This window comes from Phalacrocorax carbo, chromosome 18 (assembly GCF_963921805.1).
Source record: "Phalacrocorax carbo chromosome 18, bPhaCar2.1, whole genome shotgun sequence".
In the NCBI taxonomy this organism is placed as follows: domain Eukaryota; kingdom Metazoa; phylum Chordata; class Aves; order Suliformes; family Phalacrocoracidae; genus Phalacrocorax; species Phalacrocorax carbo.
The window spans coordinates 4,137,870-4,159,422 of NC_087530.1; the positions used below are offsets into that span (position 1 = coordinate 4,137,870).

The 21,553-nt window shown below is 47.1% G+C and overlaps 1 protein-coding gene across 2 annotated transcripts in view; it reads right to left on the reverse strand.

Moving 5' to 3' along the window:
• COL5A1 (collagen type V alpha 1 chain) overlaps positions 1–21,553 on the reverse strand; it is a 159,959-nt gene that overhangs the window by 101,166 nt on the left and 37,240 nt on the right. For both annotated transcript variants that reach the window (XM_064468953.1, XM_064468952.1), the window contains exons 2-4: positions 20,851–21,018; positions 14,524–14,737; positions 13,736–13,898 (exon numbers count right to left, since the gene is read on the reverse strand). In XM_064468953.1, the coding sequence (XP_064325023.1) occupies positions 13,736–13,898; positions 14,524–14,737; positions 20,851–21,018 (545 nt within the window). The remainder of the gene's footprint in view (positions 1–13,735; positions 13,899–14,523; positions 14,738–20,850; positions 21,019–21,553) is intronic.

Here is a 21,553-nt window from a genome sequence, read left to right on the forward strand (position 1 = left end):
CCCTGACAGCCACTGCAAGCGCCCGGGGCCACAGCGGGGCTCAGACCCCACTGACCAGCGATGCCGACCGCTGGGACACTCCGGGGAAGGTACCAGAACCAGGCAGAGCCGGGCTTCGCATCGGTGGTCGCAGTGAAAAAGCACGAAAGGTTTCCCCCTCCTCTGCACGCACACGCTGCCTGCCGCTGCTGCGGTGCCGAGGAGCGGGCAGCAGCCTGCACCCACACCAGCGCCCTCCGTCAGGGTGAGGGGACCAGCGCAGGTCGGCATTGCTGGGACAACAGCCCCGCGGGCAGCATCCCGCAAAACTCACATTCGGGCCCGCTGGAAAGCCACGTTAACTTCTAGCCTGCACGTTGTGGGAGGTATTTACACGAAGGGAGGATAGGGTCAGCCTAACCTTCCACTGTCCTGCACAGAAATGAAAAAACAAAAACAAAACCCCACCACGAAAGCCCAGCCCAGGCCTCTGAGAAATGAACAGGAGAAAATGAATGGATGTCATTGTCTACCGTGATCTGCCAGCCCTTTAACTAGCAGTTAATAAAGCGGAGCGGGAGAGAAGAGAAAATGAAACAACGAGCAATATTGAAGTAACACCCTCATTTTGCATCCGGTGTATTCCAAATAACACTGCCTTTCTATAGCGTATGCTCGATATCCTGCGCTCCATAAACAGGCTTTTAAAAAGTTTTCTCCATTTTCCTCATCGCATCCATTAGGGATCCCTGGAAGAGACCCAAGTCCCCATTTCCCCTTGTCCTCCACTGCTCTTTGAGCACCAGGTAGCCCAGGGCAGCCCAGCTCTCCCCCCCACCAGTGCCACCACTCTCCAGGTCCCAGTTGTCACCACCCAAAGGCCACCCCTGTCGCGGCAGGGCCCGAGCAGCCCCACAGGCCGGCTGGTGCCCCATCTGCAGTCGGAGGGTCAGCTCTGGGCAGCGCCCTTTTATCCAGGTTATGTTTCTGATACAAAATGAGGAAATTGGAGCGTTTTCCTTGGAGAGGCGATGCAGCCTGGAGGGGAGCGTGCAGTCTCTGAAAACTCCACGTAAATCCAACTTAGAGCCCCTAAGGCTGCCAAAGGCTGCCCAGCCTTCCCGTTTCTTCTTGTGACCGTGCAGACCTGACCACATACTCAAGTTCCCTATTTTCTTTACCATTTCATTTAGTGCTGCGTTTCCCCCAACTTCATCTCCTGATGTCACCACTTCACCAAGGGCTGATCACACTCTTCCAAGTTTCCTCTCTCCATCCAAATCAAATAATCTACTAATAACTGAGCTAAAGGGCTGGCTTTTTCCTATAGAAGTTATTTTTCAATGACATATGTGTGAACCATAAGGGATAGTTTAAAAACAGATTCCCCCTCATTACAAGCTGCGGCACAGCACATCGCGGCGTTGCTCTTTTGCTTCTTCCCCCTCCACGCCGAACGATGCCGGTTCCTGGCTCCAGTTTCACATTGATTTATTTCCCTTTCATCTATGGAAAATTAGGAACGAGATCAGCTTCTGCTGGCTGCGCCGCCCACACAAAGCTGGATACGCCAGCGTATTGTAAGGGGGACTCTCTCACAGTGGAAAATATGTAGTAAAGTGAAGATCTTGGCTTAAGTTACACATTTGCAAACTCGCTGTTGGAGCTGCACTGAGCCAATGTGGAGGCAGTTGCTCAGTTTTTACTCAGCTCTGTGTAAACAGGGTCACGGTGCCTGCCTGGGAGGTGTTGGTCCCAATGACCCAGAAAGCTTTGGGCTTCATTCCCACCCCTGGCTGCTATGGAGGTGGGGGATGCAAAAAGAAAGAGGGTCTAGGGAAAGTGGTGAACAGTCAAGAGAGGCTTGAAGAGCAGCCAGTCTTGGTACAGAAAAGGAGGAGGTGGCAGGAAAGAAATCCAACCCGAGGTCTCCGTCAAACCTCTAGCCATGACCGTTCATGATGGTCAAACACAGCAGACAGCATTTCACAGCTCCATCAGATAACTCACACCACTGCTACAAGGGCAGAAAGAGCAACCAGGGCAGCCCCACGCTGCTGCTCTGTGGATTTCCCATCCTCTCCCCTCCTCGCTCTCTAAACACTTCCCAAACTCCAGCACGAAACCCTAGGCGAGCCCTCAGACAGCTCCAAAGGCCACGGCTCATTTTGGAAAACCTCAGCCTCCCCCAGTCTGGGCTCACTTCCACCGTCAAAGGGTGGCTCTTTGCTTCTAGCAGCACATCAGGGCTTCCTGCTCCCATCCCACAACAGCTGGAGCTCTTCTAAGGACTAAGGTACCCAAAAGCTGCACACCCCTTGCTTCTACTCCTTTTTTTTTTTCCCCCTCATAGCTGAATTAATCTGGAAGCTGAGCTGCCGTTTTCTCAGCCCCACAGATGGGCTTTTCCATCCCCTGACTGCCACAAGCCCAAGATCCACCCTGAGGTTTTATCCTCAGCCCTCCACACCGAGGTGGCTCAGGATCAAGGGTTTTGTATACACAGAGGCTTTTAATCAGGACTTGGAATGTTTTCTGCCCCAGGAGGTAAATACAGAATCCAGGTTTTATGGATTAAAGGGAATGGGGGAAAAATAGACCTGGCTGCCAAAGTTATCTCAGGATATAAGTAGGATTACATGCTTAGCTGTGGGGATATCTGCTGACACGCTCAGAATTTAATTTAACACCAAATTTTGGTTGGGAAAGAATTTTCCTGCATTTGGCTGGCGACAATCACCAAACCATGGAGCACTGAGCAGGACACATCTGCCGGGACCACCCGAGAAGGAAGCTTGTGTGCAGGTTCCTATTGCTGTTTCCCACCGTTGCTGCAAATTTGGCCAGCGCTGCTCAGGAAAGAGCTGAAAACGGATAGCTGAGCTAGTGTGCACGTGTTGGCACAGCACCTCTCGTCCACACACCTTCCTCCCTCTTTCCTCCGGGGAACCGGGCTGCCTCCTTTGTCCGTGTGCACGCACCGCTCACCTCCATGCTCCAAGCTATTTCTGCAATTATATTTCAACACTGCTAGTTGTCTGTGAAAGATGATTTGGGTTTTTTCATTCCTGCCAGAGAACCTCTGTGCAGCATCTCCCATCCCAAATTCAGCATTCAAGAAGCCTTGCTTTTCAACACAAAACCCTGCGTAGCTCCCATAACCAAGCTAATCGGGCACTACCCAGGCTTTTCATCCCAAGAAAGGCAGCTGGGTTTCTACACCCTTTGCCCTGAAGAGCCGATGTGAAGCTCAGCCCAGAAATGCTGTTATCTGAACAAAACCCATGAAGGAACAGGAACGGATGCAGCATGACTGGCGCGGCCAGCAGCAGCTGAGCATCACAGCTCTGATTTAGGTAGTCTGAGCAGCAAGCTGGAAGAGTGTAAGTATAATTTGCAGATAAATTTACTTACGCAAAACATCAAAGCCTCAGAAAAACCTTGCTATTTTTACAGACATTCCAGAGCAGAGAACAGTGCACAAAAGTAATATTCACCACAAATTCTCTCATCTCCCCACACATTTCGCTTCAGTGGCCAAAGCACTGTTTGTTCAAGCAGACTTGACCTCCTGAACCACAGCCAGTATGTGGCTACGTGTGGAGAACAATGAGCCCACGGTTAGAGACTTTTTTCCGTGTTCTTGGAGGGAATAGAAAACACACATACACACAAATACATAAATCCCATCCAATATTCTGCACAACTCATTAGGAATACCCTCTTCCAGCTCCCATCCCCAGGGTGATGTATTTATTGTGAACATACACATTCGATCCCTCTCGGCTCTGTCAAAGTAAGTAGTACACCTGCACACTGGGGATATCTGGAGTGGGCTAGGATTTTCCTTTGGGCTTTGGCAAGCAGCCCAGACTGCCTCAAAAAGGAAAAAAAAAAGAGGCCTCACCATGTGTAAGGAACATGTGTTTCATTTGTTCATAGCTAAATGACAAGGGAATGGGTTGAACACAAAGTCAACTAAGAGGCTTCTAGTTAGGATGGTCTTTTCTATGCTGGGTTTATTCTGTCCTGGCTGCAATGAGAGGCTGTGTGCGTGAAACCCTGGCTCAGAGAACGAAAGGCTTCAAAGCACTGTCCTGCAAAGGCAGGACAATAGCAATAAAGCCCTAAATGTCAAAGAAACATCAGCTTGAGAACTGCCAGGTCAACAAGGGCACAAGTCCACCTCCCTGCCTGACCAGCTTGTTGCAGAGCGTAATGCTCACCATCCTCTTCCTCTACACAGTGGCTCTCCCATGAGTTCGGCTCAGTCGAGTCTGTACTTCCTATAACAGTTTGCCGCAAGCATGCAAGTCAATCAAGAGTTTTGCTCATAGAAGGGGGTGTTTTCCTGTCCACAGGCTTCTGCTCTAGAAATTCATTTTTATACAAATATGACTAATTCATGTGTCAACTTCTGCACAGAACAAGGTTCCCACATTGGCAGGCAAGGGGAAACATGCACTGATTTGGGCCGGTGGCACATTATTCGCTCTCTGCTCTCACTAATCACTTTTACATCTTGCATAGTGACGCTGCCAATAAAGTTCAACTGGAAACTTCTCCCCAATAGCATGAGTATTTGGCTTTTCCCCCATGCTCAAGCTGAAGAAAATCATCTTTCCCAAACACATCCATTTGCTGTCCTCTTCAGTGCGTAACACACTCCGGGTCCCTTTGCAGTGCCTTTTCTGCTCCTGAAGCCCTGTCCTGCTGCCTGCTCCCAGCAGACACCCATGTCCACACCACCACTGTAAACCTTGGCATGATGTCACCGGAGAGGAGCGGGTTTCCAGCGTTACATCACCGTGTCTGGGCTCAGCAATCAGCCTTCTGCACCTCAGAGTTTCCATGGAAGGAACCCAGCCCCTTCCTCCTCCCTCCTGCTATCCAAGGGGGGAAGCAAACTGCAAACAAAGCCGTCAGCTGAAAGAGTAATGACACTGCACCTAACAGCATCCATCATGTATAACGAGCCTGCCTGGGTTGCTGCCTGCCAGCATTTAAATACAAAACTGCCAGGTGAATGTCAGGAGTAACCACACACAACTCTGCTCCCCAAAGCCCCTGGTCCCTGTGGTGGATAGAAATTATTTAGAAGGATGAGCTTTGCCTTCCAGGGACCACTCAGTTTTCCTAGTTTGCAGTTTCAACTGGTTACTCCACTCCGCAGGAGGTACCCCAGGCCAAAGAAAGTTGGGCAACAGCCTATCCTCTCCCTGTCATGGCCCAAGATGACAGCAGTGATGGAGACCCCTGTGCGGTATCACTTAGCATCCCTCCCATGGACAGTTCTCCCCACTTCCACTCGGCATCTTTGCCCATCCCCTCCAAAATGGCAAAATCTCATCCAAACCAACTTGTAGGAGCCCCTAGTAAGGCAACCATCAGGCTCCAAACACCTCCTATTTGAACCATAATAAACTTGTTTATTTCCCACATCGGCAGCCCCTGGAGTCATGGCACATGGCTGTTATCGTGACCACTGTCCAAGAGCGGACAGGGAAGCCCGTGGTTCCTCAGACCGGGGTAAGGTCCCCCATCCTTCACTGGCCACTCACAGAAGGCACCGAGCCTGCATTTTTGTGAGCGCTACGTGCCCTATGTCCTCAGCACTCACCACGCTTTGCTAGCAAAATCGTGAGGAGGGACCCCTCAACAAGCCGTTGCTCGGGGTTGGGTGCAGACACCACCATCCCACTGCCGCACTCAGGCTCGTGGCCGGCGAGCAAGGCTCCCTGCAAGCTGCGTCTCACCCCCAGGTTCCTCAGCGCTCTCTGACACCACCAGCACTCGAGAGATCCAGCCTACACCCAAGAGAATTTTCTATTAAACAACACTAAGCTAAGCTGCACGCTTGCCCATAGACACTGCACAAATGGGATTGCACAGTGAAACATCGATTAAAAAGCCCTAAGGACGATACCAAAAGGACTAAATCCCCTTTCCAGACTAACCGTGCACAACAGCTCCGAGGCCAGGAGAGGCAGCCAAGCACGCTGTGTTACACACTGCCAGGCTTCCTGGGATTCCGCTTTCTCCCCGTCTCCTTCCGTGCAGAGTCCTCCTTTTATCTCCTCTGCTGGACACAGGGAATATACAAATGCTGTGAATAACCACAGCTTCCCCTTGTCGCTACCCTCAGGTGAGATCAGTATGGCCTAAGGGCCACCGGTCTACTTTATTTCTCAATTACAGCACAAGCCGTATCTTACTGAGCGCCAAGATCCAGAGCAGGGTTATGCACATTAACCAGGGGAGGTGTCCGAAATTGAAGTCCGGACTCCCAGCCGTCGGAACCCTCTTTGACAAAACATATCGCTGGAAGTTAGAAGCAGCCCCAAACCCAGTAAGAGCCATCCACTGCCTTGAAGGTAACACTCAACAGCGCCCGCCCAGACACGAAACCCCTATGGATCCTCCTGCAAGACCGGCTTGACTCTGGACAAGCTGCAGGCAGCAATAAGACCATGCAGCCTCCTAGGCTGATGCTTAACTTGGCCATATCGAAGGATAAATAACGCACTGCATAACTTAAACATCAATAAAAGCACTTCTATGTTCTGTTTGAACAAAAAAGCATGTCTGCCTGTGCATTGTGTGCTATCAGAGGCCTGAAGACAGCCCATACCAGCAAACTGCGGTAATAATCGACCCATGCCAATGCACAGGGTTCTTTTTTACAGTTGATGAAGTGGAATTTGCCACTGTCCAAAAAACCTCCCAAAAATCAAAAAAGTTAGAAACGTTGAATATGTGTATTTCGTAATCATGACTAATAAGGCTACATCATTAGAGGCAACCCTGACCCAGTCACAAAGCTTGACTGCAGTCCAGATGGCTAAACTGCCAATTACCCAGCAAATCTAAATGAAAAACAAGAGTTTGAGCAAAGTGTATGCAAACAATCTAATGTTTCCACCCAAATCTTCGCTCTCCTTGCTGGCACCTGACAGACAGAGGTCAGATGAAACGGTGTCAGTTCAGGATTCACATGAAACCACCTGAAGCGCTGACTTAGCTTTTACAAGCTGTTTTGCTGCTCTAGTTCTGGAACCGGTGATGCCCCTCCCTCGGCACGGACACACTGATAAAACCAGGTGACGTCCCTGAGCACACGTGTAAGACGATGCTGTGTGCGAGACCTTGCCAACTGGAGCCAAATATCACATTTGGGTTTTGATTAGACTGACTGCATTGCTTGGAGACTGGCACAAAAAAAATCTCAACATTAATTGCAAACCCATCCAGAAGCATAATCGTCAATAACTGTAGACATTTTCTAGGCAGCATTGCTCTTCTGGAAGAGCCTAGTTCTGTGATTTAATCCATATGTCTCAAGTGCACCATTTTGCTAAAGAGGATCCCTTTGAAAAAACAAAAGCAGGAGAAATGACGAGAAAACCAGCAACTAAATGGAGAATTATTAGGAGACTGGGGAAAGCTACAGACATCTTCAATAAAGAACACTAATACTGGCTCAGAATGGCTTATTTTCCATCATCTCACACCATGGTATATGCTGGTGGTGTTAAACATCGACTCTTTGCACTCCCAGAAAGGCTCTACAGCAAAAGAGGTGAAATCAGATTTGGCAGGGCCAGGGAAGCAGGCAGCCAGAACTGTAAATTAGCTTCTTTCAGCAGTCTGCCAAGGTAGGGGAAAATACACAGGAGCGTGTATCTGAGGCGCATCTTGACAGAAAAAAAAACACGTTAGTAGAAAACCCTAATTAAAAAATGTTTTCTGAAGGTTAACAAATACTTAATAAGCATGAGCTCTGCCCGGTTCCTTCCTGACACTCTGGGCTAAGCCCAGGTCTTGCAGAACACGATGGGTTCAGCGCCACACTCATGAGAAGCCTCACTGAGCTCAGTGGAGCCATTAAGATGCTTCTGGTTTGAGGATATTGAGGACCTTGTTTGTTCTGCTGTAAACATATAACTAAGCACTCCCGTGTGCTCCGTACCTTGCCACCGCTCTGTTTATATTTGCACAAGAGCCTCCTGCAAGCAGGAACAGCAATGACAGCCATGTCGAGGCAAGCTTAGGTCGAGATGTGAGTCCTACGTGTTCAGAGCTGAGGCTCCCACGGTACATTCGCACCCATGAGCTGAGAACGCCTGTAAATACTGCAGTTACCCCCAACGTGGCTTTCCCCAAAGCCCACTGTACTAGCAGCATAGCTATCCTCCTATGAGAGTAGATAGAGGCTATTTGATATATTAACAGCAGATCTACCTGCAAAAGGGAAGCCCTAAATCTCTCCATCCTCAAATACAAAAAAAATACCATAAGATGAGCCTGCAAGTACTCCATGTTCATTTGTACACCTTTCGGCTAAGGCAAAAGCTATCGATCCAATCTTATAACCTGTGAGGTGCCTAAAAAAAAAATGTACAGAAACTTTAAAAATAAGAGCACTTTCCAGAGCTGGAAATGCTACAGGCAGGAGCATGGGAAGGGAGGGAGAAACCCCTGACGACAGCGAAACGAAATCTGGGATTATCAACCACAGTGATAATTGTTTAAGTGTAAACAAGCCAGAAGATGAAAAGAGAGTTGGCATTTCAACCCAAGAGCAACACAGCACCTGAGCAGCCTCAATGTCTCGGCTAAGAGGATTGAAGCATCTATTCTGCTTTGTCTTGTTGTGCCTTGAAACATTCAACAGCCCTAAGAGCACCTCTGGCACCTTGCCCGGGCTTTCTGGCTCACCCCAGCACAAATTGCTTTCCCTCCATTTCTGATGTCTTGATTTCACTAGTGGTCTTCAAAAACACAAAGGAGGAAAGAGAATAAAAAGCACCATCCTTTCAGCATCGTCCAAAGCCCAGCAGTGTGCCATATCTCATCCCAGGACAAGCTTTGGCGTAAGCTAATAGCTCATACTTTGTCAGCCCCTCGTGGTTTCAAGGCCTTGGCAGAACAGTGTCCGCAGGTCTCACACTTTGCACCTTGTTCAGGCAGGATGAGAGGAAACCCATCGATTTTACAGTACCAGCTAGAGCAATGACACAGTTATGGTACTCAGCTGGACAAAATAAGCCCCTTTTGGCTCCAGAGGAGCCAACAGTAAAAGACAAACCTTAAAAAGCAATATATGCATGCACTGAGCTTTTCCACTTATGGCAAAACTGATTTCATCTGCACCAACGCCAGTCACTACCGCAAACCAACGTTACTTCCAGAGGGCCAAAACACCAGTTACCTTGTGGGACAATCCTGCAAAATTTTAAACAGAAGAACCAAAAATACTCACTTGTTACTAGGGCACCCTCAGCAGCTTTACCAAAACTTACTCTTATTTTTGCCAATGTCCACACCACAATTCTAACGGTGCCAATGCTGGCTCTGCCAGCCACCTGCCGTGCAGCACTTTTACCGGCACAGCAGCTTCACACAATAGTCTCCTTGACAAAGCAGGAGAAATGGGATTTGTGGCAGAAATGCGGAAGACGTCACATATCTGGGACTTCAGCAAGGTCTGGACAAGTTTCATTTTGTTCATCAGCCCATCGCTGTATGTGCTGGTCTACAGAGTAACGCTAAGCAGTGAGACAGGGCTAGGCCACGCACTGTTGCAGAAACCAAACTTGTACGGGATTACATAAAATGCTTCAAAACACCATTGCAAAGGGGTTTGCAAAGCCCAAAGACGGCAACGTTTACCTGCCACAGACATTGTGCAGCACTTTCCACTCATAAACATCCTCCAGCTGTAGGTTATGGGATTTTTCTGTTTGCTGCTGTAATACAGCCACTTCTGGGACTGAAACACAGCACCAGCGACCTTACTAAGGCAGGACCTGAGCTTTGTTTCAACCCACATCTGCTAAACCAGAACCACTTCAGCCCAGAACCTGCTGAACCGCTTCCCCACCAGACCACCACAGCAAACAGCAGGTTGGAAAGGCCAACCCATGCCATCCGTGTGGTCGCGGGACACCGTGGTCAAATGGATTGGGCGAGCTGCACGTTGTTTTGGCTAAACTTGTCAAAACCTTCCCAGCCTTTGATTAGGGGTGGCAGAGGGCCCACAGTCAAGCCTGATTGCTCGCCCTGATGGAAGGAGCAAGCCCCAAGGAGATAGTTGCCATCCTGACAAGGTGTGCATGGAGAAGAAATTCCTTGGCATGAGCATCTTCCAAGGACAATCTCAGATGAAAGCCCACAAAGCACCCAAATAGCCCACAGCCATGGTTGGTGGGTACAATATGCAACAGAAGTATGCGTATAACAGCCAAGTAAACCTTCAAGCGAGCAAAATATTGGCCTGACAAGTGCTCAGCTTAGTCTCATCTTAGTCTCAGCTCTCACACCAGCACAGGCTGCCAGCGATCAGCACAAAGGCTGGTGGGTCAGACTTGGGGTCGACACGCTGCTGCGAGTCGAGATGGGCTAACACATCCAGTTTCTCGTTATCCACGCAAGAACTGACGGGATCCTGCAGAAAAAGGCGACTCCCGCACTAGATCACAGGCACGGAAGAGGCGGCCCCCGCGGTGCAGCACTGCAGAGCGGAGGCAGGAGCAGGGCTGTCACATCACCAGGGTATTTTGGAAAGTCTCCCTGGGTTTTGGGCAGATGTTTTGCTTTCTGGGAAAGGGACTTACCCAAACATCATCCTCTCTCTAGTCCTACCCCTAACCATGAGGCTGTGCTAGGACTTGGTTTCTAATGTATGTTTTTAAAAAAGCACATCAAAAGAAACAGTTAATCCCTCTAAAAATGAGATACATTCACATGTCTTCTGACTTCCTTCCAGTGCTGCTGTAGCCACAGGAACACTGCTTACTACAGCCTGCAAGCAGAGAGAAAGTGTTTATCCTGCACCGTGGGCTATTTCTTTTCTCTTTCCCTCTCTCGCTGCAAAAAAGCCCTTTACTGTCTCACAACAGCATCCTCTCAGTCACAGCTTGAAGCCGGCCGCCACTTCCCAACCCTGGTGCGAAAGCCTGTCCTGACATTTGTAAACTTCTGTTTTGAACAACAGCTCAGCACAAAACTTAACTTGTATAACCTAGGCTCCAGGCTTGGCCCCTTTTCAAACCTTCCCAGCATTCCCCCAGCCATACAGAGAGATCCACACAGCCTCCAAACTAATTGAATTTTAATGAGAGGAAGTTGTTTTTCCACTGGAAGAATGTTGTGCTAGAGAAATATTTTGAAACTCCTCTAACCTTTCCTGCCAGGCTTTTTCTGCTGCAAAATACGAGTGAGGAAGTCCCCATCCAGGCTCTCGAGCAATGAGTACAGCAGAGCTGCTCCGCCTGCGACCCCAGCTAGACCCGGAGCTTAAATAATTACAACTTTCAAAACAAGACAAAAAGCATTTGGGATTTTATTTTATTTCAGTCCTGACAAGGCGGATATGAATTCCCACTCCTTAGAGCTCTTGCTGATTTGTGCTGAGACACAGCCCACCTACGCCCTCCCCAACGCTGCCTTCCATCCCACTCCCAGCTAACTGGGTTATTTCAATTTCCAGCAAAAGCAGCAAACACATAAGAGCTGGGCAACTCCACAGGTGCAGAAAACACTGGGGAACATCTCATTAGCTGAGGTTTGCAGAGCAGTTGCCTACAGGACAGCAGCAGCTTCATCTCATCATTCTGCATTCAGTCCAGGAATTAGCTTTCCAGGAATACATAACTTTAATATTTTACACCCATTTCCCATGGTTCTGAGCCACAGTTTTCCTTACACAGTTTCTGCTTAGGCTTGCGGAAAGAAGAAAGGGGCCAACAGAAATTGAGTTGCTGAGATATGAAGGAAATTAGGTTATAGTCCACTGCCTTCATGAACCTTATTAATTACATTCAGTTTAAAGCTACTGGTATCTTGATTAGTGTCTGTGTGGATACACTGAAAACCCTCTTTGACAAGGATGACAAAAGAAAAAAGGACAAGAGGGGTTTTTTATATACATGCTGTATAACATCGGTACATATATGATAAGACAGAGGGGAAAGAAACACTTGATAATTGTCCAGTTCTCAGCAAGCGCCTGCAGTGATCTTGTAGCTGCATCTTGTACCCAGAGCAGGCAACAGGCTCCAGCGGAGGGGAACACTTGCTCTGTTTTACCCCACCTCCCAAGAGGGAGGAGGTTTCACAAGCCCCCTGAGCTTGTACCCCCAGATAAGTCCTTCTCAGCAGGGGAGCTGCACCCAGCCCCGTGGGAAGGGCGAACATCGGGGCTGGGAGAGCACTGGCACCCATAAATGTGCGTGCCCTTGCCTGGCAGAGGACCCAGCAGTCCTAAATTCAGGTGAGCCGTAAGAGCCACCTGGGAACATCTCAAGCTTCAGGGGCAGTTATAGAAACTGCGTTACTTTGCAGAACGAAGCAGTCAAAAAGTACATGTTTCTTATGCAGTTGGGATGCGATGCCCAGTCTTTAAGCGGATCTACTCGCTCCATGGGTCCAGCGGCCCCCCAGAAAACTCACCACTTATATATAAACTCCACTTAAAATACAGCATCCAGTGCAACTGCTGAAATCTTTGGCAAAATGTTCAACACTTGTGAAAGACACTCCTGCACCTGCTAAACCCAGCTTTTACTTTCCATTTTAATTGTTAAACTTCCCAGGGAATGTCCATTAATTTAATACAATTTAGAGATTCAGCTCTAACTCCGTAACTGGGATTTTTGGCAGCAATGTTTGGTCCGTATATTCTTGCTCTGTTTACAGCAGACCAGCTCCCAGATGTTGGCCATGTTAAACAGACTGGAACTTTCCTTCTGAGTGACAGCAAAAGGCAGACAAGAGCTGGCTTCGCTACAGCTCTAATTATCCACCAACAGGAGACGTTCCCCATCCCTCTGCTGGGCTGGGGAGACCCATGAGATACAGCTCTTCCTCCACATAAAAGCGATAAAAGTAAGGAGATAGACATCAATAGGTCTTAGTTTCCACTCCATTGCACTGGCGCCGATTTGAGGGAAGCAGTTTTAGCTTGCAAGAAAGACCAGGGACAAGATTCTCATACACATGAAAGCCTCAGAAGTGCAGCAGACCACAGAAGCTGAGATTGCTAGTGAAATGCATATATTAAACTAGCTGTTGAGCTATGGGAAGAGCTTCTACCATATGTACCTTGTCTATAAATAAACCTCTATCTCTGCTTAAATCAGAGGAGCTCATGGGAACGTTCCACCCATCATGATTTTGGTTTGCCTTTTAAAAGCAGTCGCTGTGTGGGAGGTGACAGGGCTGCCGAGCTGTCAAGGAGAGTCCCTTTATGTCGTGGTGCAAGAAACCAAGAATCAATGGTGAATACATGGGAAAAAAGAAAATTCCTACAGCCCCAAGAGTGAACTGTGACTTGCAAGGGAGCTGCTTTCTTCAGCCTTCATTTACTGCCCTGCAACTACATCTAAATCGTAACAGAGGGATGAGTGAAAACCCTGTGAGCCCTTCCCAAGCTAAACGAGCTGCGAGCACAAGTGCTACAGACCTACAAAATCCCCATGCAGGGGCTGGCCTAGAACCCCAGCAAGGTCCTGAAACCAGAGAACCGGGGGAGCTCACTCCAGCAGGACATCTGGCCCACTATTTTCATCGTTACTACAGAGAGTATTTACCTAGTCAAAACAAACTTTTAAAAATTCAGTTACATACAGCAGCATTCTATTATGCAAAAATCCAATACAAGTTTCAAAAACGAGCTGCAAATACCTCGGCCAAGCAGAACCCAGCTCTTCACCTCTGTGGAACATCTCCAGAGCTGTTCATTGTGATGACTTACCTCAAACACTTCCTCATCCAATATTCTTGTTCCAAATACAATGATGCCATTGACGTCAATGATGGGATGGTCACTTCGGTCCAAGAACTTGGTTATCTTCTTTTTACAGTCCAAAATCAAGGTGACGTTCTTCTTCTGCACACTGATAGCTACTCTGTGCCATCTAGAAGAACACAGTCCACAAATGTGTTAACCAGAGCCTTGGGCTTTCAAGAACAAGTCAATTATTGTGTAACAATGAACCTTCTATAAAATTACGTTCTGCAAACCTCCATGCCAGCCATCCTATGCAAACGTGAAAATCATCCTTGGGCAGAGCCTAAAGGTTTCATTTGAAATAGAAAGGCTGTACTGACAGATGATACCTTTCACATCTCATCCCACCAAAACAAGTAGGAGAGTGCCAGTTCTACCTTCAACAAGAGGCAGAGGCAACAACCACACCGATAACTCCCTGGCTATCCCCCTTTTCCACCCTTCTTACGTTCTGCAAAAGATTCAGTGTGGATTTTGCAAGACCAACTGATTTCTTAAGGCCCTTTGCAGCAAGTCAACAGCGTCCCTACCCCCGTAAGCATCAGACAACTTGCACTGACTGGTGATTCACACTTACTTATGCAGTATTTATTCACCAAAGGGCAAAGTTCAAGAATGGGACACTTGGCAGCAACCAAAGGTGCATATATACATTTATATACACATGACCCCTATTTTACAAAACGTTCAACATGCTGGTATTGATATAAAAACTGTACTGTTTTTTCCTTTGTGCACAAAATTTCACTTACTTGCCGTCTGCTAGGTTAATGCCTCTAAAGAGAGGATAGTCTTCTGGGCCTGGCTTTCCTGTATGGTCTTCATACAGGAATACAGGAGATCTACCCATCTCCACACCAATTTGCTGGATCCCTTGCTCATTGTAAATTGAGATCAAGAAGGACTGACCTCCTTTCTTCGCTTTTACAGTGGTTAGAATGGAGAAGTCCTCTGGGAATGGGGAAGCTGGAGTGGAAAAGCAAAGAGGTTAGGTTTCTTGAAAATTAATGCCTACAGAAACAATCCTGTTGTCTAATGACCCATGGCGAGACCACTAGTTTATCCCTCCAGATGAGCACACATCAACCCTAAAAATTTATACTGGCCAGGATCTTAGTTGCCAGGTGAAGATCTGGCTTTCCCCCAAAGCCTATTGTGATACGAGGTTAGGATGGGCTGCAACCCAACATAGACTGCACCAGCAAAGCCAGTGCACAGCAGCGTCCCCCAAGGGCTACCTGTTCTGACGGCACGTTAAAAACTCAAGTGCAGAATGATCCATCTTTGAGGATCATTCGCTTATGATCAGAAAGACTTTTTCCAGCTCTCATCGCAGTCTGTCACAGAGCCGAAAGCCACCCCACGTTTGAACCTGAAAAGGATGGTGAGGAGTCCTGTGCTTTGGGATGAGACCACAGCACTGGGGAAACAGAGGTTTTAAAAAGAGCTGTTGGTTTAAATCAGTATTATTTGCACCTAACCCTCCCTTAGCGTGTCCTAGAGCTCTTTAGAAGACAAGGTAAAAAACTTTGTTTCATATATCATGAGGTCGCCTAATTAACTTAAGATGTCAGAGGAAATTAAGCATCCCGTGCCAGTTAGGCACACACAATATTGAAGGGTTTTATTTAAGGGAGTAGTGAAGTTGCATCAGGTTTTGTCTATTCCAGATGACATCTGTGGCTTTGGCTTTTAGGGCTGGTGCAGACACAAGAAAAATCTGAAAACCAAAATAAATCCAGTGATCAGCAGGAGATGCTAATTTGTCTGTGTATTAAAAAGCATTTAATAAATTTCCTAGTTTTTTCTCCACTCAGGAAAGCAACCCTGGCTGATCTCACCTGATCGCTGTCTGTATTTTTGCAAGGTTTGGAGGATTAATGCCATTAAAGTATGGAGCAGGTATGATCAGTACAGAGGCAATGCTCTGCGCAGGGAAAGGGTCTGTCCCCTGCAAGGCCAGATGAATATATTTCAAATTTCAAGTCAATACGGGCATCGAGTCCCACCCTGCGCAGGATACATCTCCTCCCTTTGGGTTTTCTCTGCCATTCAGACTAGAAAGATGAGCCCAAACTGAGAAGTGTGGATGCATATCCCAAACAGGGCATCTTAAAAACACCAGAAGTATTAGTGAGGGAGGTTTATCGACCAAATTATTATTGGAGATGGGGCCTATTAAAACAGAGGGTACCTACAGGGCATAACCTCCTCAGACGCTGCATTTCAACAGCGCGAGACTTGCAGGGTATCTTTCCCTTAAGGTCCAGGCTTTCAAAAACAAGGACTGCATTGTACCACTGGGTATCTGCTTGGGAAATCTCAAACCACGGCGGGGCAGGGTGAAGTGGGGCAGCCCCGCCATGGGCACTGCAGGGCTTGCGCTGGGACTGCCTCCGTGTGTGGCAGCCGGTGGCGTGCAAGGAAGGGCACAACGCAATGGATCGTTTTTAAACTGCAGATCCGTAGCCATATAAAAACCACAAAAATTGTCAAGTTTAGTACCCATAAGCTTCAAATAGATTTCTTTCACCCCTTTAAGGTTTTCTTAGGTGGTATCCCAGGGCTGCATACGGGACTTTGACCCAGGGGGGTGACCAGGAACATGGGAGTGGGGAATTCTTCCAACCACATCAAAGCTAGGCAGTTCAAGTGCGAGGAGGCCATGAGCTTACCCTGCTCCTCCTCCTCCTGGGAATTTCTTTAACTTTTATTAACAAACCAGTATTTAAAATGCATCTAGCTGCCTGGCACGGGGCTACACCACCGGGCAAGCAAAGGAGGCAGGAGGCACAAGCAGGCTGGGCTGCATCAAAAATCAGCAATGCTACAAACAGCGGGCACCAAGTGGGACACCTGAGGGCACAGACAGGGACACATTGTGTTTGCACTAAGTTAATATCCCTCACCTTAGTTAAATAACATTTGGAAAGAAGCATAAAACAGTATTCTGAACAGAGGACTCTCAGTCAGTAATTAAATGCCATGACTGGAGCCTGATTTCACCCTAGGACACAGACAGATATTTGGCAAAGGCAGGCATCTGATTATTGCGCCCATAGGATGCACTGAGCTTTATCTCCCTCCTGCTGTATACAAGCCCTCCTGTAGCACAGAATCAAGCCCATACCCCTTCTTCCTTGTTCCAATTACAGGCTACAGTTTTGGGCCTTTTATGTAAAATAGTTCATGTCCAAAATTTCATTATGAATCCACAATACAGTACCTTTCAACTTGGACAAGCTGCCAACTCATTAAAAAGCTGCTTTTAATTTTTTTTCATTATTATTAAAATGTCTCCATGGTGATGCGAGTTTCTCAACCCAAATAGCCATAATGGATGAATTATAGCTGACGTTACTGTTACTGCTCTGCTGTCCTGGCAAAATAACAATGCTTTCACTGTCGTAGTTAGAAATGACCCAGGCTATTAAATGATGTATGAAAATGCATCCACACAGAAAGCAATACTAATAAATACATGATAATAAATATATGAAGCACATAGAAATTGACCCAAATCCCTTTAAAGACAATGGAGACACTGCTCCAATAACGGGTTTGGGATTAAGCCCTTATATTCATCCACTTCTTCAAATGAGCTCGTGCTGAGAGATGTTGCACATCCATCTCTTCACTTAGAGGCACTGCACCGATGCTGAGTTTGGCTCAGCATTGCTCTTCTACCCCATAGCCAAGTCCTTTCAAATTCACTACATGCAGCCTCCTGCAAGGCAGCAACGGGTTAAGATCCCAGTTCTGAGATGGAGCCATGGAAAGAGCTGAGGAGGTCCAGGGTGGGTGAAGATCCCTCCACCCCCCACGCCGATGTTATTAGCTTCACTTGAGCAGATTGTGGTATGTCCCGATATGCAAACCAACGGAGTCAGGCCGAGTCTCCTCTTTCCTGAGCACCACCACCAGGGATCAAAGGCTCTTGTACAACTTCATGGTCTCTAAAGTAGGCACCAGCTGGGACCTCTTTCTAACCCAAATCCTGCGGGTGTATCCAAACACAGCCTAAAGAGCCCTGCTGCTGATCCGGGAAGGACAGGAAAGCTTTAGCTACTTAACAGCAAAAAAATCAGCCAAGCCAATGAGCTGATCCAGTTCGACACAAACACAAGGCAGATCTGTTGTGCGAGATGGTGTCATTTCCAGAGCCACTTTTCAAAGGAAAAGAGCTCTTCAACAGTATCACCAACTTCTGGCCTTTTTTTCCATCTGAAAGACTCTCAATTTTGGAATAGGTTGTTTTCCTCAAAGATGACTGTTCAAGCTACAATAGAGATTTTTGAGCTCTTAAATATATATGCAGACTCCCACAAGCAGTGTGGAGAATAGAGTTTGCTAGAAGAATGCAAATGACATTTTGCTGGCTGCCACTGAAAACTTTGTCTTTCTTGCCTCTGCTGGAAGAGCACAGTTTTGCTGGGAAGCAGAACTTATTTAGAGAACAAGGACAAAGAGCATCTCAGCAGATTTTCTCACTTTTGTGGGCTTGAAAAAACAGAGAAGCTTTTATATATATATCTTTATATATATATCTCTATCTTGCTTTGCCGGCTGTGGCTATAGAAGCAGAATACAAAGCCTGTAAAATTACCATCTTAGAAAAGCAGCAACTTCTAATTAACACAAAATATTACGTGCAGGGTACACTTGCCCAGGGTGCTCTATAGCAGAGAGGGAAAGTTACACTACAACCTACCCGCCTGTTAACGTGAAATCACTAAAACCACATTTCTCCTGGTACATTGCACTGCAATTACTTTGTTATCTTTATCTCCTCTCTCATTCATTTGGTGGTGTGAGCTGAAGTCACATCTAGTTATGGAGATGTACTGAGAAAACATCTGTTGATCTGATGGAAAAAACTGGGGGTTCTTCACTTTGCTCTTCCCTTATTTCCTTAGCAAGCAGCAGAGAAGTCTCAATGATTTTGAAAGCCTCTGTAGAGGGACAGAGCTGCTTCGATCACCCCATGGCTGTCCAGATGATTAAATGATTGAAAATTTGCTTGTTGAGACCAAGGAAACACCATCCAGATCTTCTCACCCAAGGAAGACAGCAGATGCAAACCAAGAACCCAACGAGGACATACAAGTAGTGAGGTGGGACAAAAGGAAGAAGATCTCCTACAACACTGAGTTCTCTTCTGCGACCACGATTCATTTCTGCATGCTGTCTTGTTCTGTTAACCTGGGCCGTAAGCGGCGGCATCCAGTCTCCTTGCTACATCAATTAGCCACAATACTCCAGCCTCCTCCTTATGTCTTGGGATCACCAATGAGTGCTGGTTTCCATAGCACAAAGGCAGGCAGGCAAGATTTCCCAGTGGCTACAGCAACTACTGGAAAGCTCTCAAATCCAGTAGAGTTGTATATTGCAAACTGGAACCATTTCCTTCAAGCACTTCTGAGCCTCAAGATAACAGTTGGGCCAAAACTTTGGGTCATTTCAGATATATTCAGAGAGAATATGTGAAAGCGGTTAAACACACACTGCTCAGGTTGGGCTGATCTTGCCTTAGGACAGGTGGATGACTCGGGGGCCACCGCAGGGCCCTTACAGCCTGAATGCTCCCCATATCCACAGGCACAATCCTCTGGGACATGGGGACCTGGCAGAGAGGCACAGTTGGGCACGTGATATTATCTATAGTCAGAAAGGACTGTCCTGCCCTGAGCAGCAACAAAGACAAACACAGGGTCTGTTCTGCACTTCTGCAGACACTGAAACAGGGCTTTAGGCAAAACCGAGCCGCTCCTTCGCTAAGGGTCGACCATGCAATGGAAGGCCACCAGCCCACAGCCCCGGCGCAGCGGCTCTCATCTTCACATCAGGCTCTGTGTGCAAGACACAGGGTATGCTCCTGCTCACCGCGGATTAGGTATAAGTCACCTGCTTATTGTCACAGCAGGATAATAATGAAGTCTGAAAATAACCTTAGTGGTAACACATGCAATGAAGAAAATACAGACTAGAGGGTGCAAGCGCATCGGCGGTCCGCTCCCGGAGTCCTCATTTAGGCCACTGACAGGCTAATTTTTTTTAATTAAAAAGCATTGGCAGTGGCATGCCACATTACCTCTGATTTAACCAATGCATTTTGTATCATTAATTCTCCACAAACACCAAAGGAGAATGTGTGTGCCTGTCTGCTTTGCTCAAGTCATCTCCTGCTTCACAGACAAGTTACATGCAGTGTCTTTCTGCCTCATTGCTGACCTTCCTCAGCAAAGGCACTTTTCTCACCAGACCTAGAAGGTCCTGCCATGCGTACTCCCAGCATCCCTGCACTCCCCCACGTAAAGCGGGGCTACAGCAGTGCTTCTGTATGGCTTCAGAAGGAAGACTTCTGATGGTGACTACGCGTTCAAGACTGAAGCTGTGAGTAGTTTGGGTCCATAATGCATCCAATCTTTTTACAAGCACATTTTACCCTACAGTAGCACTTATCCCTTAGCCTGAAAAATTAAGAAACTCCAGTACATCCTCAGTGACAAGTAAAATGGTCAGTAGCCCACATGTTCTTCAAGGCCTTTGTGAATACCTGCATCTTAGTGGCTTTCTCTAACAAACCTCTAATTTCTTCAAATTTGGGGGGGACATGTGCTCTTGTGGGTCAGCCTATTACTTTTATATGGTGATTATTTGCGTTATGAGAGACGCCACAGAATAAGACCCTACTGTGCTTGGCACTCCACAAACACAGAACAAAACAGTCTGTGTTCCTTTGCATCTTCCAAGTCTCTCCACAGCTGGATATCACTGTGTGATAACAAGACAGTAGAAACTTTCTAATGGAGAAGGGAACACACGTAGGCTTCGGCCACATCTTCTGCAGGGAAACCCACCACCACGTGCAAATGCAATGATAAAAGAACAACTTACTGCAATGTTATTTGATGGTTGAAAGTTTGTAGCCCCCTGAAACAGCAGAATCGCTGCCTGCCAAGGGAGCACCCAAGCACATTTGGGAAGAGAACGAATTACGCAGCGCCCTGTACACGCCTGCACAATCTGAGAAAAGGATCGGCCGTTTCCATATAAGAAACAAAAAGCTGCGGACTCACCAGGATACAGCTGCTTTGTCGGTGCACTAAGCTGAGCATCTTTTGTTACTCTGTAAGCAACATCTGCTTCTTTTGAAGATCTTCTGCTTGTGCAAAACCCTGTTGTTTTTGTTATACCATCAGGTAAATTATGAAAATCTAGTACCTTCAAGAGGTCTGCAGGTTCAGCTGTAAAAAGAAAAGGAGAAAAAAGAATTAGCAGGCAATAAGGCTAGCACTTGCTCAGATCCAAGTCAGTATTAGCCTGCCTCAAATCATTCATCGCAGTTTTAAACACAGATGAAATCTGTTTTTAATACATCTGCAAATACAATGTTAATACCAGCTTCAAAGCTAGGACACTACTGCTGGTCAGAGACACCAATTCAATGCCAAGAGAAACAGCTGATCAGCTGTCTGCACAAGGGCAGAAGAAAAAATATACTACTTTATTAGCTATGGTAGTTATATTTTCTGGATGTCTTCACTCAATCTCCATCATTCAAGCACATCCTGAAGATTAAACATCAGGCAGGAAATTCACGATCTGAGAGAAAGGCTTTAAATCAAGAAGTTGCCATCAGGCTGATGCAAACATTTCCATTCTTTTTTCTTAAGTTGGTTGATCCAACAAGTTGTTTCGGAGCAAATACCTGAACAAGCTTCCCCAAATGATTACACACACCATGCAAAACCACCACATGTAAATTCACACTAATTAGGG